Here is a 17,497-nt window from a genome sequence, read left to right as displayed (position 1 = left end):
AAAAAAAAAAAAAAAAAGGAAAAGGTAAAACCCCCAAAATGTAAAACAAAAAAACGCCTCAATGTCAATTAGATGTCATTCTAATGCATTAACAGACTGGTCCACATGTGTGACGTGTTTCAGGTAGTGAACACCAAACACATTCAGTAGTGTATCATGCACTGTAAGCAATGTGTGTATGTTGTGTATTTAAGAAAAAATGACAGCCAGATGTACAGCAATTCTGAATGGTGGTAGTTCACCTATAAAAGGGGTTTCCTTCCCCCTCTCACCTTGGTGGTGTCATCATGGGAACGCTGATAGCGTTTCCAGCGGCAACCGTAGATCCCAGTGATACATGACAAACACAGCTGGCGCTCATAGACCTGGAGGGGTTGGTGTTTCACCATGCTCCTTCAGTCAGTCCTGCTTCCAGAGCTCTAACATCCCACTGACTACGAAGTGTCCTGGAAAAAACAACAACATATGACATGTTAGCATAAATGTTGATGAAAACAACATAAAATGACTGAGATGAAATGCTGAGACCAAAAACATAAATAAACAAATGATCAAGATAATAAATTAAATTGAAAAGGCCTTGGTGAGCCCACCATCTGTTGAACATCACATTAAATTACAGTGTCCATGAGTATATCACAGAGTACCTACATATCTGGGTCAAAAAACAGCATGCAGGCCCCATCTCTCCCTTTTTAATGTCAGGCCAAGAAAAAGGCAAGGCAAAGAAAAGGCAAACAGGTGTAACAAGGATGTAATTTAACAGTGACAATTTAGCAAAACCCTTCAATTTACAGTATATATATATATATATATATATATATATATATATATATATATATATATATATATATATATATATATATAAATAAATAAATACACTTAACAAATTGATGCATGCTGATTTGTACAACTTAAATGGTCAAACTGCTCCATTACCCCCTCTTGATGTGGAGGTGCAGCAGAGCACCGTTATACTTTAGAAAAGACCCAGTACCCGTTTCATGCCTTTCTAATGCTGTGTTAGTGACCACGGTAGAAGCACAAGGTTGAGTTACAACTCAGTCCTCCCATTATGCTGCTGCTGACTCAGCACAGGGACTCCTCTCTAATAACAATAATGGATTACAGCAGTCATGGCTGTTATCACAAGTTTACCTCACTCTCCAGGTGCATGATGGAGCCTGTTGTGCTGCCTGATATCAAAAGCATAATTAAACCATGCATAATTAATGGAAAATCTCTGCTGATAGGAGTAAAAAAAACAAGATAAAATGGCATACAAACATTTTCCTGAATATTTTAACTGGGAATATTCATATTTCCTTGCAGTTTGGGAAGCACAGCTCGCAGTCGTCTAAGTCACATCTGATGTTTTAGTGCATTTCTGCATGTTAACTACACTCTTCCTGCTGTAATCAGGCTGTCTCAGGCTCTGGGCAGCTGATCATTAGCATCTGCTGCAGCAGCCAGGTTTCATGTTATTAGTAAAACTGTTGAGAAGGGCGTGTCTGACCCGAGGGTAGAATGAACCTGGCCCAGCCCAGCAGGAACACAAAGGTCTTGACAGGCAATGCTCTCTGTGCCTTAGGTGTTACACTTTAATCAACATGAGCAAATGTCTTATCAATAATAACCTTATATTGCTTGGAGTCTGCACTACTGTATCCTCATCAAGCTATCATGCGGGCAACCAGGGATATAGACCTTGATCCGATCGAGAACTGCTTGACTACTAACGTAGTATTTATGCTTTTCTGATGCCTCTTCTGAATAAATCATGCCCGTCAGATAGATGGAGATCACAGCTTTGAAAGCCCATCATTCTGAGTCTCATATCCTGCTAGCAGCTGGATTGTAGTCAGCAGTTGCTCTGTCTGAGAGTCAAGCAGTTAATAAAAAAAACAACAGGTAAACATTTCCCGTCTGATCAAGTTTGTTCAGGACAAGAAATGTCAAGACATGTAAATGATCATTACAGAGAATACATCATCAAGAGAATCATTTTGGTTATTCACTTTTTTGATTCTTCAATAAAGACATTTTACTTGGACAAGCTCTTCTGTTGGTTCAGCCTTTTGACAGTTTATAGTTTTTTCGTATGGGCAGGGCGATGTCATCAGCCAATATTAGGCATTTCCTGATCTATTGGTATCTGCATTTATAATGGCTAATTACATTTTTAAATTCATTCATCACAATTATTTATAATGACAAATAAATGATTCTGATAAATAAATCAAAAAATAAAAACGGTCAGTCAACCATTTTATGAGCGTTGCCGTTGTATAGTTTGTCCACCAGAGGGCACTCTACAACGTCCTTGTTGGTTTTTGGTTCAAAGGACTTTAAGTTTGTATTTTATTTTATTTATAAGAAATTTAATATATGTTGATGTTCCTTTGTTCTGGTGCGACAATAAAACAACTTCAACTACAAATAACTAATATTATAGGAATCTGTTCGTGTTTTACACACGTTTCTGCATTTTCGGCATATCGGATTTTTAAATAACCAAGTATTCGTATCGGTATCGGCTTTAAAAATCCTTTATCAGTCCGGCTCTAATTTGTGTTCTTGTGTGTCTTTGAAGGGCTAAGATTCTAGTACTTGGTCACATGTTAACTTCAATTCAAATGGACTGAAAATGTACTGTATATACACATAGTATAGGACCCATTTCCCTCTCACCTAATTGTTGTCCTTCACCTGACACAGACTTAGTGATCCCAATTTGTCTTGCAATGCACTACCTTTAAAACACAAAATCGGCTAACCAGAAGACAAAACCATGTAATTTAGCTAATGATGTGTCATCTGACTATTATAGAACTACTTTACACCTACTTTCAGGTCTAACTTGCCCAATTAGTAGTTAGGATCTCAAAAAGAAAATCAATTTTTCATATATTCATTATATAGCCATTAGTAAATATACTTCAGAGAACAATGGAATTGATAAAATATTGGCAGGCCTGAACTTCAGGTATGGTTGTGTACAATCAACAGGTGCTAAAATAATAAACACAATGCAAATATGGATGTGTCTGGGCAAGCCAACCAAGACTGAAAGACAGCTTACATAGAAAAGCTCCATTGGTGTGTTTATCAAGGCAAAGTAACAACCACTTTCTGCACATCATGTTGTCACTTGTTGACAAAAATAATAATGTTCAAACCTCTGTCCACCGCAATGCCTCCAAGCTGTTACTGTGAAGTGGCTCATGTTGTCAAGGACGCACACACACAAAATCATAATTATGGCAGAGCAGCACTGAGGCCACAGATAGTAGGCTCCTCCATTTTTTTTTTTAATTACTTCATAGTTAATATGCCCCAACCCTCATCTGAGCTGTATAAAGACGGAAGGAAAATCACTCCAGTAAATCCCTTTATCAGTAAGTCTTACCAGAAACTCATTAGCTAAATATGACAAAGTAGAGATGTTTAAATCTTAAATAAACTGCAATAAATTGCCAAATAAAAGTTAAATACAGCATGAGCAGTGATGGTCTGCACTTCTCAGAAAGAAATGATGCATCCAAGACTCTTCACTTGCAGGGTCATGTTTTGTCAACACAAATGTGACACATCAGACCATAGGTGCAGAAGTGTGACCACAATGCAGGCAGCACTGTCAAACTTGACTGACTGCGTAACAGACAACCACAGAGACATACAAGCTGAGACAACTGAGCAAAAAATAAGAAAAGGACCGCCTACCTTGTTCTTAGTTTCACATGAAAATGTCTATTAAATACGTCAGCTTTCCTAACCCTTTAAAACACCTATTCAGATCCTGTCAGCAGCATTGCCACATCGTGACTGAAATCAACAAATGATCAAAGATTTTCCCCAAAGGAGAAGCACTTTTTGTGTCTGTCACAAGTTGTCTGAACGGGAAAATATAAGGCTTGTATGAAAACTCTTTATCGGCTGTTGTCATCCCATTTTCTGCTGCCTCATTTCCTCCAATTAAAAAGGCACAGCGAGGGAAAATGGCCTGCAGGGGAGGAAATGCTTCAGCAGTTTCCCAGCAGAAAACTTAGTTTTCTCCTGACCAGGGAACTAAGAAGCCAAGCAGCCCAGAACTATGGGATCGAAGGCCAACCCACTTATGAGAAAGACAAGCTCCTTTAAAAGTAGTTCACCAAAAGAGGCAAATTAACCTTTTAAACTAGGGCAACATCGCTCAAAACACCACTTATGTACAGAGAGCGGACAAAATGACAGTACTGCCAGTTTTCCTTATGCTATAAAGCTTGTAACGTTCAATTAATGACATTCTCAGAGACTAATATTTTACTTTCCCCAACTGGTCAGTTTCTTTTAACACCAGGGGTCAGAGAGTGTATTGTGTTCTTGTATTGGGTTTTATTGTAGGGTAAGGTGTTCTTGTTCAGGTACTACTTTACTAATTTTAGGTAGTTCTTGTCAATGTTATGTTTACGGTAGGGCCCGTTGTTCTCTGATATTTTATTGTTCCATTCTGTAGGTGAATGGAACAATATCTAGTAAGCAGCTGCAGTTTCATTTCATCCTTCTCCAAAATGTGTCCAATCATTTTTTTCCCAAAAATGCCAAAAGAAAATTACTGTAACACTCGGGACCATCTTGTGATGAGATCACACCAGCTTTGCATTAAGCATGTGTGTGTGTGGTGGGGGGGGCTTCCCTACTTCCTAACCCCCAATACTTCCTGTTCCTTTGCTTTGACTGCACCCATTTTTGAATTCTGCTTTCATTTTGACGTCCACCCCACTCTGGGAACCAATGAACTAACATAGTTAGAGCTGTTCACTTGTGATTGTATCACTCAGAATAGATTGTGAAAACAACTTATTGTTAAAGATACACGGCTGCACAATAAATCCAATCTCGATTTTGGCTTCCCACGATCACATTTTTGTGATCATGCGATATTTTAAATGCCTCATTTCATAGAACGCTCCGGGTTTTTTGCAAAGCCAATCTACCGCGCCGTAAACCATTGTCTGATCATGTGACAGTCAGAGTTGTTCCCTGCACCGCGGAGCTTTATTTCTAGATGTAGACATTAACAGAGGACAGAGTGACGTGAGGAAAATTAAACCGATAGCAGTCGGTTATACGTCGATCACAATGTTTACCAGTTTACTAGTAAACACAACATTTTGTCTTATCTGTGTTGTTTTTCAGACAACAGCAGTGACCAATGCTAGTTAGTGTCTGTTAGCTCACAGGGCTCTAGGGTGCAACTAACATTTTTCCTCTAGGTCGCACCACCTGCTAATGTCCTTGCATCCTCTGCCTCTCCACAAACGAAGCAATGTTGTTTATATCGATATGGTTTAATTTTGCATTACATGACCAATTTCTTCTGTAAATCCGTGCTTGCGTTTGTAGCTCTCCTCTTATTCTCCGCGTAGCCCCGCCCCCATTCACTCACAGACAACTCGCCGGAAACATGGAGAGACACAGCGGCAGCCGGTCCACACTTCGGACAACTGTCTACCGTTTTAATTGTTATTAACACAGCTGTATATTGTTAAGCATAAAAGGCAATCCTGTATTTGCACCAGAGTTTGCTATTGCGGCCGCCACGGCGAAAAACACAGAAGTTATTGAATGCAACTACTTCAGTTTCTAGAGTAATTGCATGTGAGAATGAGCCTGCTGGACCTGGGACAGAGATGTGACCCTTGGCAAGAATATTCTAGTTCATAAAAATGCAGCGCAGTGACGATACAGACATTTCATACACACGACGTGTGTAACTCTGCTGACCCGCCATTCGACCCGTGATGGAGCCGTTCATAATGAGTCAGCCGTCACTGTGGGTACGTCTATTGCACTCTCCCGCTCTCTCCCTAGCTCTTTTAATCAGTCATTGTTGAAAACACGTGAAGGAGCTTTAAAAAACACATCGTCGTCCATTTATTTCAGATGGCTAATTTTCATTTACTTGTGTTATGTATTTACAACATAAGACAGAAGAATGTAGCATAATATGGATGTGAAAGCAGTTATAAATAGCCTATGTGACTTTATTGTGTGGTTTTTAACCAAAACAAATTGTAATCGTGATAATTAATCGTGATTTCAATATTGATCAAAATAATCGTGATTATCGTTTTGGCCATAATCATGCAGCCCTACAAAAGGTGTCAATTATAATCTGTATAATTTTGGTGCCAAGGCCAAAAACTTTCCATTTTAGGATATTGCTGGCAAAATTAGACACCCTGGTGACATTGACAGTCGCTAAAGTAAATCTTTACATAAAAATAACCCATAAACAACACCAATATCGTCATATAGCCAGGACTAGATAAGGGATTCTATTCATTCTTCTGCAAATGGGCTTCCACTTATTATTTCCCCAATTCCTGTCATGTTTGTATGATCTGAATTGCTTATTGAGAAGTGCAATGGATACTAAGCAACAAAGCACCATGGAGACTTGGGGCACCAGAAGATGCCTGTGAGAGAGTTGATTAGTGACACATGGGTGATAAAGCCCATTATAACAAGCAGTGAGAGAGCCATTACATCAGAGCTGTTAAACGCTGGCTCAGCACTAACAGTCGAGTGATCTCTCTGTAGAAAATATACAGATTTTTGGCAACATTTAAAATGAAGTAGTCTTGATCAACGGAAGTAATTTTCCAGGGTGTCTGCTCACTGTGTTGCCAATGTCAAAATCCAAACAACAACAACAACAACCTTCGAGCTAGCAAGCTACAAGCTAAAATAGCAAGTTTTGAAGGAAAATGGGGTTGGGAAAACAGGCAGGCCCGCTTGGTCTTTGAATGGTTTTAAAGATTTACGAGGAATGTTTACAGCATTTTCTATCTAACTGAAACGTTTTGGGTCTGATTGGTGGGGATTGCGATAGACAAAGTATACACTGTGATACACTAGTAAAAGCAAATGACTTTTAACTATGTATCCATTTCAAACAGCTCACGTTACTGTATTGTCCCAAGACAACTGGGATTGGTTTGAAGAAATGCAAGAATGGATTTGTGGTTTTGCCAGACTTTACTCCACAGCGTGGTGGAGATGGGTCTGAATGAAATTAGTAGTAAGTAAAGAAAAATTATTTTATGCAATTTACTCAATGCTGCTAGCTCATGGTACTCACCTCTTTTTCTGTTTGAGGCCCAAGGTTTCCTCAAACATACAGGCTTTTATAAATTGCCCATTGGTTTATTGTATTGCATCTGTTGGCAACAGTTTAGGAAATTGTATATCCATGTAAAGAAAATGAAAAATAAAAGTACAAATCATGTGACAAGGGCACATTGTTCATTGTATTACACCTCAAATCTCTGATCCAATAATCTAAAAAAAAGCCAGATTTTAAACATTACAATAGATATAGGACAGGCTTCCCACTGCTGTTGTTTAATTCCTCTTTACATAATGTGATAAAGTCAGGTGAGTTTCCTGGAAAACCGAAAATCTGGAAACGTTTCTAACTGGCTAGACGTACATTGTGTGTCCAAGTGTGCACACTGTACAAAACAAAAAGTCCTTTAATTGTTCAGGAAAAGCAAGGGGAAACTATGGTCACAAAATCATTCGGTTAAATGAATCCAGAGTGAAACCATAAACAGTATGAGCTCAACACAAGTTAACATAATTCTAATCAAACCCTAATATAAAATCATTCCCATGAGTTAGTGTGGTGAAAGCTGGAAGGCGAAGAATTAATGGACACAGCCTCTAGCCCACAGCATATGACATTCAGTCCCACCACAAACCACAATCAAACTGTCCAGTCAGTTGTTCCAGTTAGTGAAAACTATTGCACATTAGAGGGAAGCTAATTTGTGATAGTGACAAAAACATCATCTTTAATTGGTCCAATGAGAAAGATTGAAAATGAGCAGGAAAAAAAAATAGGCATACTCACAGCCTCCATCTAAGCTAAGTTTTATTATACTATGCATCTGGCATGTCTTCATAGCTATGTGACACAAATGACCTAGATCTGGTAGAATCAATCAGCATCATTGATTCCACTTTGTTAGAGCCACCAAGGGTGCAGATACACAGGAGGGGGTTATGATTAATTCACACAATATTGGAAGATGACGGCAGGGAATACTGATTAGGTAGCTGCAGGTAAGCAAAAGACAAGTCAATAAGCACTGACAATGCAGAATTAAATGCATCCGCAAAACAAGCAGGTTGCTTTGATGTTGGGAAAGGTTGATGTCAGTTGAACGTCATACCCAAGGATCTCATTTTAAACTGGATGTACGGGAGATTTCAGTTTGAGTAATCTTTTCCAGATTCAACTACAAATGATTAGCTGGATTTGACAAATTTAGAATGAACTGGCACACTGGACAATGTATTTATTCATCTTTGTAAATATCTCAGTATTGGCAGATAATCAATATTAATATACTCCGATTCAGCTGAGGCAAAAAAGGTGATGTGCAAATAAACTGTTACTTTCTTTCATGCGGGTGGCTATGGTCGTGGTGTAAAGAACATTTTTCTGTAACAAATGACATAAGGCAATGTGAGGAGACATATCAGTGGGTCTTGCCAGGACTACGTCTTTAAAGTCAGCTTGGTAATCCTTAAGAATATTCATGAGAATCAATTTCATTGCATTTCAAAGCATTAGTGACCTAATGCACGATGAATATTCAGTAACATTTCGTTGAGGTTTCTCTTGCTCAAGCTTATGACATCAAGATATATATAAAAAAAAAAAAAAAAATCAGGTACTCAACACATGCTTGTTACTTCAGTTCTGACAAATGAGGATAGAGGGGTAATGCAAAACATTTACACAATGGCTCTTGGGTGGTAATGTCTTTTTTGTGCTCATGATGCTGGACAGGTCAGGATTTGCATTTAATGATGATTCACTCTGAAACTGACAGATACATTTATACCAACAATCTTGAGCAAATATTTTCTCTGGGTCATTAAGAAAGCTTTAGAAAATGCAACATATTAAAAGGTCCTATGACATGGTACTCTTTTGATGCTTTTCTATAGACCTTAGTGGTCTCCTAATACCATATCTGAAGTCTCTTTCCCAAAATACAGCCTTGGTAACCTCGCCCCTTATGACCTCATAAGGAGAAATATTCCAGATCAGCCCATCTGAGCTTTCATTTTCTCAAAGGCACAGCAGGATACCCAGGACTTGGTTTACAACTTTCACCATTTCTAGCCACTGGACCACAGGCAGTGTGATGGAACGCATATTAATGTTAAAAAAAATCCTCATGTAATACATCTTTATTACATCTTTAATCTCATAAACTGTAATGTTCATGCCATTGGACCTTTAATATAACCAATAAACAGATAACAGAAGAGACAGCTTGATAGAGCATAAACAGTAGCTCACTGCAGCAAGGAGCAACCAGCAAGCAGACTATAGTACAGCTGGTAGTGCATGGAGTGTATGGAGTGTATGGAGTGTATAGAGTGTATGGAGTGTGGAATAACATCCAGACTTACTTTGCTCATCAAAGTGAAGGCTCATAAATTTGAAAAATGTGGGTCAAAGATAATCTTAGGAAAAATTAATCTAATCGCACTCCATCAGGCTCTTCAAATTAAAAAATTGACAGTCGCAAGAGAAAGTGCCATTACCATCACTTATTTTCATTATTGGAGCAAAACAAAATAGAAAAAATGATTGGGAGAAGAGAAAGAAATCCACCCCCTCATTTCACAGTGGACTAAACCGCAGGAGGTATAAGTAGGACAAGTGATATGTGGAGATATTGCTCTCATATTTCATCTGAAGCGTAAAGGTAATCTCTGAAGAGTGGGCTTCACCTTATGAAGCCTCCTTTATGAACTAAAGAAAGGTTTGGTGTGTGGTCAAAGGTAATTAGATAGAGAACTGAGCTGGCCTGATGCTGCAGGGACAGTGCGTGACAAAGCAATGTTCATAAAGTGAACAATAAAGTCATATTAGGAGCTTCGCAGAGCCTTGTTGATGGAGAGGTTGGTCATTATTGTATTAGTTCTTTTGGGTACTGCATATGCTGTTTCTCTCTGGCCTCTCCCAATGTATCATTAAAATAGGAATTTACAGTGTCAGCAAGATCTATTAGGTTTCATATACTACGTATCAAGGCCAAAGGTGGGAGAATTCCTGTGTTTTGGAATATACTGTAAGAGTAACCCCCCAAACATGTTTTGGTGAAGAGGTAGAAAGTAAAAATGTCCCAAATTCACACATAAATGCCACTTTGTGGGGGTTAAGCAAAACAAGGGCACAGCTTCCTGCAGCAAGGTGACAGTGCTAACCTCTGATCCACAATGCCACTGTTTCGGCAGCTGATGGTGTGTGGGTTTGAATAATTATCACCTTAAAAACTGGAGAACACTGACTCTTGTCAGCTTAATTTATATTTGCACCACACTTCCCTTATCAACTTTAGTACAGCCTGTGATTTTGAATGTCTGGAGGAAAAGCGAAGGGAAACACTCAGGACAGGAGTTCGCACAAAGAAGAGTGCCTAGCTATGACAAACTAGTAAGATGTGTGTGTGGGAAAAACGGAACCGAATGTCTGTGCCAATGATGCTTAAACACCTTTTTCTGGAGTCACTTGACCAGATTCAGTTCTACAGCAACGCTAGCATCTCTTTGCGGCTGCACTGAACCCGTACTTACCGGAAGTCCTTGAGCTATATGCAACTATCAGCAAAGTTATCATGTTAATTAGGGATGCTAAATTAGATTTTTTTTTTTTTTTTCCATGACAGATAGCCGACCCTCGTTAACCTATTATGCAGCCATTTTCCTGGAACCGCTTGTGTGTCCTACACAAGTCTTCAGCTGTCTACGGAGCAGAGGTATATGTCAGAGCCTGAGCCACCGCAGCCACCCACCAGCAAGGATGTCAACTGTGTGTGCCTGGCATGCTGTGTGTAGTAGTATGGACACTTTAACCCACTAGTCCTCATCAATATACAGTGGTGCTCATAAGTTTATGAACCCATGTTAAAATTGACTTAAAAGAGGAATAAAAAAAATACTCTTTTGGGAATTTATCTTAGTGCCTTAATTAAAAAAATAAATAAATAAATACATACAGATAAAGTTCGCTTGGCCTTTGGAATTAAAATAGCCCCATATCATTACATACCTTCACCATACCTAGATATTGGCATGGGGTTCTTTCTTAAGATCATCTCTCAATGCAAATCAAAGTATTGATTAATATAGCTATTAAGGTAACTGAAATAAAACCATGCCAATCTCCATGTATGGTGAAGGTATGTGATGTGTGGGGTGTTTTCTTTTTTCAAACCAACTTGAGTGTTGGTGTTAAAACTAGCAGCAAGTGTATAACATCTGGATCCTATATTCAAGCCTTATATGAAGAGGTTTCTTTTTTTATACAGCCTTATTATCCCAGTTTTATCTGGATTTGACGTTCCTTCTGTTTGATAATTAAAGCTTTGATTATGAAAGAGAACAAAGCTTTGAGCTTCCATGCCTAGCTCACCTGGCATATTAGCAGCTTTAGCCTGTTCCAGCTATCCAAGCAAGCATATAATTCAAATTTTTTCATGTCCATGAATTGGGTAATGACAGAGAAAAACATAGGCAGATATTTTTTACTGATACTATAACGTTAATGGTCCGTTTTACAAACCTACAAAATACATATTATGTGTAAGAGCAACCCACTTCAACTATAACAACCACTTGTCATAGCTCTTCAGCTTACTTAAAATGCTTTTCAACAAAAGGCTCCAATTACTTTTTAACAGTCCCCCCAATAGAGTTGAACCTACACTATGTCATTCAACAAATGTTTCTGCTTTCACAGCTGCTTTTGCCATAAAATGCCAGTCAACAGAGAGGGGGGCTGTGGGGCCCCTGACCAGTCAAAATCACGGTACCAATCAATCGCTGAGAATTGCTTTCTTTCAACAGTAGAGACGGGTACATTTCAATGGAGGCAGAGAGCAGTCAGATTTCCAAGTGATTGAAATCAGTTCTTTGTGCTGCAAAGTTATAGAAATCAGTGAAATCAGTGACTTTACAAAAACTGTTTATGCCACTTTATTGCACACAGGATTATATCATAGTGCTCGCAGGCAGAACATTTTGGAACTACTTTATATGTTGCCATTTCAACCTGGAGCAATGCTTCCTAAATTAATTTGATGTGACTCAATGTTCCTTAATTTCTGCTGTGAGGCTTGAATAAATAAAAAGCAATGGTAGAAAGGTTTATGTCTGGACCGTTCTTAGCCTATCTGCCTGTTTGGGTTGAGAGAAAGCCTTCTGGGGTTGGTTCCGTATCACAGGGGATACTGTAGTGCTGATACTGTGGCCTGGAAAGCAAACAGCTGACAAAGACATCCGTGGCATGCATGGTGGGAACCATTGTTGTACTCTGTGCAGCAAAGAGACAGCTCCATTGGCCCAGTTCACTCCAGCCTCCTCAGTCTGACAGTTGAGGGAGGACTAATATGTTTTATCAAGGTGCCATCTGTAAGTCTACATGAGGGCTCTTCACAACCATCTGTGTGTTGACATCACACAGAGTTCCGTCCTGTACCGTGACTGCTGCCTGAGCCCGGGAGGCCACGCCAGACCAGCAGGTGCCACTATGGTGAACTTGGCTTTCTGAGAGGGGAACTGAGCTTTCTCTTTATTTAAATGTTTGGCGTCTTTAATTCTATTACAGGGATGATTACATAAAGGCAACATAACTACGTAAATGGTAACTACAAGTACAGTATACTGTATGACTGAAATAACTAACTAACATTAAATAACTTAAAAATCAAAGTTCCTTCTCCAGTAAAGAGGATCAAATACAACTTCTCAGAAAAAGGGGTGATGTAGGTCTCAAATGGTGGGAATATTCCAAAGAATGAAAGAAAAACAAGCAGACTTATTATCTAGTCAAGTAAGTATTTTTATCCTTTTTCAGAGAGTCAGCTTTGCCAAAATAACTGTGCATCTCCCAGTTTGTCTGAGCCTTGGACTTTGAAGAGAGCTCAAGTTGCATACTAGCAAAGACAGGGAACCAAAGGCTCCTTTGTTCCCATCAGAGAAAGGTTCCTATTAGGTTAAATTACTAGCAATTTGCCGATGAGGTGAGGCAGAGAACCTCAAGTTTTCTAAATTTTCTCTAACGTTTATTTGGGCTCCTGTTTGAAACCACCGTACTTTCGCGTAGTGTCCTCTTCACACATATTGCTGATCTAATACGCGTTGCAAATATCAAACATGTTTGGCACAGAGGGGTAGGTCTACTTGTTTGGAAACAGCAGGGTGGAAATAATGCTTTGCAAAATGTAAAAATATTACAAATATTCTAACTATTCTACTTTTGCTGTCTGGAAGTGTCCCAAACAAGCTGTGTCAGTACAGTAGTGTAAATGTACCCCTGTTTAAACTCACAATTCTGTAGTACAGTGTAAAAGACCATTCATGCGAGCACATCAGAAATTTAGTACCACCTCAAAAAATAGGTTGCAGTAAAGTAGCAGAGTGACGTACAGTACTGTGGAAATTATAGTCCTTGACGAAGTCAAGGCTGTTGGTTTTTAATGTTAATATTCAAACAATATTTAAATCCCATTTAGTTCCACATTACTTTTGCATTAAACATGGATCAGCGAGTAGAACCATGTGGAAATCAGATTTTAGTTGATGTGGGTGCTATGAATTAATAGCAAGCGCTTCCAGAGCGTGCCCACTCTTGGTAAAGGTTCATTATTCATACTAGATAGGCGCAGAAGATGAGTGCATGTGTGTGAGTGAGAGAAAGAGACAAACAGAGGACTAGACCTCCCTGCTACAGGACACTCAGTTATAACATGGGGTGATTTTTAACAAGTAAGACCCACTTGCACTCCCTCAGGATAATTCTGCACAGCTCTGATAAATGTTAGATACGTGTTTCTTTCGGTATGAAGCCGGAAAACATCCTACAGTATATTGCTATTGTATGATGGGTATGTTTCTCGTTTTGGAAGCAGTTATTTAAGGATGCAGTATATAAACCTAATTACAGTGGCAGTTAGATTATAAGCAGGGCGAAGCAGAATGTCTGCGACAATCAATACTCAACTCAAACAGAAAATAGGGTCGTCTACTGTCCAACTCTACATGTCTAATCAGCAGCACAATCAGTAGCAACATGCATGAAACTAGATTAAAAAAATGAATGTGCTAAAAGCTCTACAATGCATACAAAACTGAAAAAAGGGTCCAAAACCAGTAAGTGGATTACTGCTGTGAACAAAGCAGCACATTCATCCCTGTTCTGATCTGTTATATCTCCCTCTATTTCCTACATATTTGTCTAAAATAACATTTCTAGTGGGATCTTTAAAGCACTTGTCAGCATGGCTGCCACACCTTACCTAACGCTATATCAATCAAATCTAAGCACTTCTGAAGAACTGTAGACATAAATGAATTATGTCTTACTTACTGTGGAGAAGCTTGCAGTACTGTACAAGCCAAAAAGGAAATTCAAAAACATAGCATTCAGCACGCTCCACTCCAAGCCCTTCAATCCATTTATAGATGTTGTAAAAGAGCAATAAAAAAGAAACAGCCGTGCATAGACAAGTTTAAGGTCTTGACACTACGGATCGACCGATATGTATTTTTTTTAGTCCCGATGCCAATTTTTTTTCCCCCATCTGCCTTAGCCGATATCCTTGAGCCGATATTTGGAGCCAGTACTGCTTTTGCTCCATCAATTTACTTCATAAAAATGTAAACCTGCCACTGGATTTGTTTTTGGAATCTGCTTGGCCATTTCTTTAAAAATAATAAACAAAAACACAGTTCAGTGTCAGTTCTGCAATCATCTCACATGCATAATCAACCAAATTATGTGTGCAATGTGCATCATATGGATGGGTCTGCATATGGTTGACTGTGCAAAGGTAAAAGACTTTCATCAACATCTACAACACAGCCATGATGATGCATTACTTGCTGAAATATTATAAGACCGATATAATCAGGTCATCACAAAATGCCTTTTGTCAACATATTTAAATAATAAAGTGCTTGATTTGTAATTTAAGACTGCCATGGTGCTAGTGGTGCACGGTCAATGCATTATCTGCAAGTGAACTGAAGCTTTCCCAGCAAAACAGAGATGTCTGTGGACGCCTGTCTGGAAATAATGCCAGGGGGGAAAATTATCAGCAAACGCAGCAGCCGCATACCGATACAATAATATATAGGCAAATATAGGCATATAATCGGTCTATCACTAGGACTTGACCACGTTCTGGGTCATCAGTATATCGAAACCAAACAGGTTCTTATTCCTTTAATTTTAATTACTTGCATGCTTACAGGCTTCAAATACAAGTCAGCTGTTAATTGGAAGCTTTACTAAAAGCAAATAAGTGTTAGCTGTTTTTACTGAAGTTACGAACTGACTGATAGGGAAGGGAAGTGGTAACAATCAAAAAGGATCTGACGGTAAGGTGATGTACCAAATGGGTCCTTCCTAATGGCCAGTTTTAAAAGGATGAAAGTCCTACATGTCTGCTCGATTAAACTACCTCTGATGAAGTGCACCATAACATATTATAAAGTAGCTTAAGCCTATGCTTTGCAAAAGACGTTATGAAATATTTTTTGAAATACCAACATACCAGTAACAACCAAATGACAAAAGAAAAATGAAATGGCGTCATGAATTATGCAAGTTAGTGGGAATAGTGGTGTGCATGAGTAAACACAAATGCAGCTACTGTGCACATGGAGGAGTCAACATTAGACCTATGTAGCTTTACTTGCATTTTGCCACTATACATTCTTTCATTATTTTGTAGTAGACATAAACTAACTCACAAACCATACTTTCACCAAAAGGTAAACCCTAGCTTTCATAGGATACAACATTGTACTGGTGCATATGAGACCACCAGCGAGCAGAAGTACTGTGATGGGTAAAAAGTAAAACCCTTTACAGTCTATGATGTAACACACACACACACAAAATAGGCATAAGTGAGAATGCCAAAAGAAGAAGAAGAAAAAAAAAAAAACTCTAAACTTGAATAATGTTTGTAAGAGGCGTGTTACGCGTTGCAGTAATGTTAGCTAGTGTTACCAAGCTAAAAACTCTCATTAACATGCTTCAACATATAGCTAGTAACTGCAAATAAATCTGAAGGAATAAAACAGTCACACGTTACATGTGTTGCTATAAAACTAACCCAGAGGTAGCAAACACCTTAAACTAAATACCGTTACACAGATCCACACTCACCTGTCCGAGGTCTGCTACCAATTCTCTTTGATTTCAGAGTTAGCTTTGCGGCACACGGTAAAGTTGAGGCTTTTATTTTTCTTTCTCTCCAGTAAAATGCCTCCCCCGAGAGTCAAACGGGAACAACCCTTGTCAAAGGTAGCTAACGTGTGAGAGGTGGGTGGTCGGTAACGTAAATGCTGACAGACACGAAGTTTTACATGGAAAACAAAGGAGAAAGGAGCAGGGTGAGTACGGACGGTGTCAGTGGCTTCGGTCTAGCTATTTTCAGTTGCTCCGTCCTCTGTGTTTTTTCGTCCCATCTGAAGATAAAGCGTGCCTCCTCGTCTCCGTGTAGGCAGTGATACATAAACCGACAGGGTAACTCAATGTAGCTTACTGAATGAATGGTGGGAGGAGTGTATGTCGGTCTTTTTTATTTCCAGCCCCCATGTACAGTGAGAGAGCGTCACCGAGCTGACTTTATCGCGCGTTCAGGTCACATCGAAAGTAACCGTTGTTCGACTTACTGTCTCGTTGCTTAACCCTAAATCCGCTGACGCCGTTTTAATTTAGTGGAATTACCAACATTTAGGGTACATTAAATTATGTTTATTAGGTTTCCAATGTTATTGTCGTAATTGATTGTCAGTTAACACCATTTAGTTAGAGAAAATTAAGCCAACTAGCACTGTATTTCTCTTGTCGACTGATCCTGTGTGAGCAAAACCTCCGACGTGACTTGAACGCAACAACGTGCAAATGTAATTTAAGCCATAAAAAGGCATTTTATTAATCTTTTTATTTTACCAGCATACACGATTTAGCTGATAATGAGAGACAATGAAGAAAATGCAGCTTTGCTTGTTGACACATGACAAAGTGGCTTGAAGTTGGAGTGTTTGGTCATTTCATAAACACACCAAACAGAGCAGTTCTACTTCTGTCAAACCAGTATTTTATCAGTTCTGTTTTATCAGCTTTTTTTTGCTCTAAATAAGTAATTTTTTTTCTTTTAAGTCAGATTACTCATTTGCATTGCAAGTATGAATATCCTTAAATTCTTTGATCATTGTCCACTTTAACAATGGGTGAGGTCGAATTTTCAGATAAGTCTAATTCCTCCTCTAGGCAAATAGGAACTTAAATGATATAACCACCAAAAGGTCACAGCCCCTCCACATTCAAATGTTTTTTTTTTTCAGGTTTAGACTTTGTCACCTTTGCTCATGTTGACACATACCAGATGACTGATTAAACACAACTGAT

General features: G+C 38.8%; 1 protein-coding gene across 7 annotated transcripts in view; it reads right to left on the bottom strand.

The window, feature by feature from the left end:
• The window catches only part of gdpd5b (glycerophosphodiester phosphodiesterase domain containing 5b), a 42,926-nt gene extending 26,223 nt beyond the window's left edge, over positions 1 to 16,703 (bottom strand). For 4 of the 7 annotated variants that reach the window (XR_004655982.1, XR_004655981.1, XM_034866961.1 and 1 more), the window contains exons 1-2: positions 16,250 to 16,702; positions 273 to 446 (exon numbers count right to left, since the gene is read on the bottom strand). Coding sequence is in view for 3 of the 7 variants with exons in the window: in XM_034866961.1 (XP_034722852.1) it covers positions 273 to 389 (117 nt within the window). In the remaining 4 variants the exon portion in view is untranslated. Of the gene's footprint in view, positions 1 to 272; positions 447 to 1,637; positions 1,868 to 16,249 lie in introns of those variants that run through there. The other 3 variants (XR_004655979.1, XR_004655980.1, XM_034866962.1) reach the window with 2 other exon arrangements.
• Positions 16,704 to 17,497: the final 794 nt, after the last annotated feature.

This window comes from Etheostoma cragini, chromosome 3 (assembly GCF_013103735.1).
Source record: "Etheostoma cragini isolate CJK2018 chromosome 3, CSU_Ecrag_1.0, whole genome shotgun sequence".
Lineage (NCBI taxonomy): Eukaryota > Metazoa > Chordata > Actinopteri > Perciformes > Percidae > Etheostoma > Etheostoma cragini.
The sequence above is the reverse complement of the archived record's forward strand: the minus strand, read 5'-3'. Positions and strand labels throughout refer to the sequence as shown.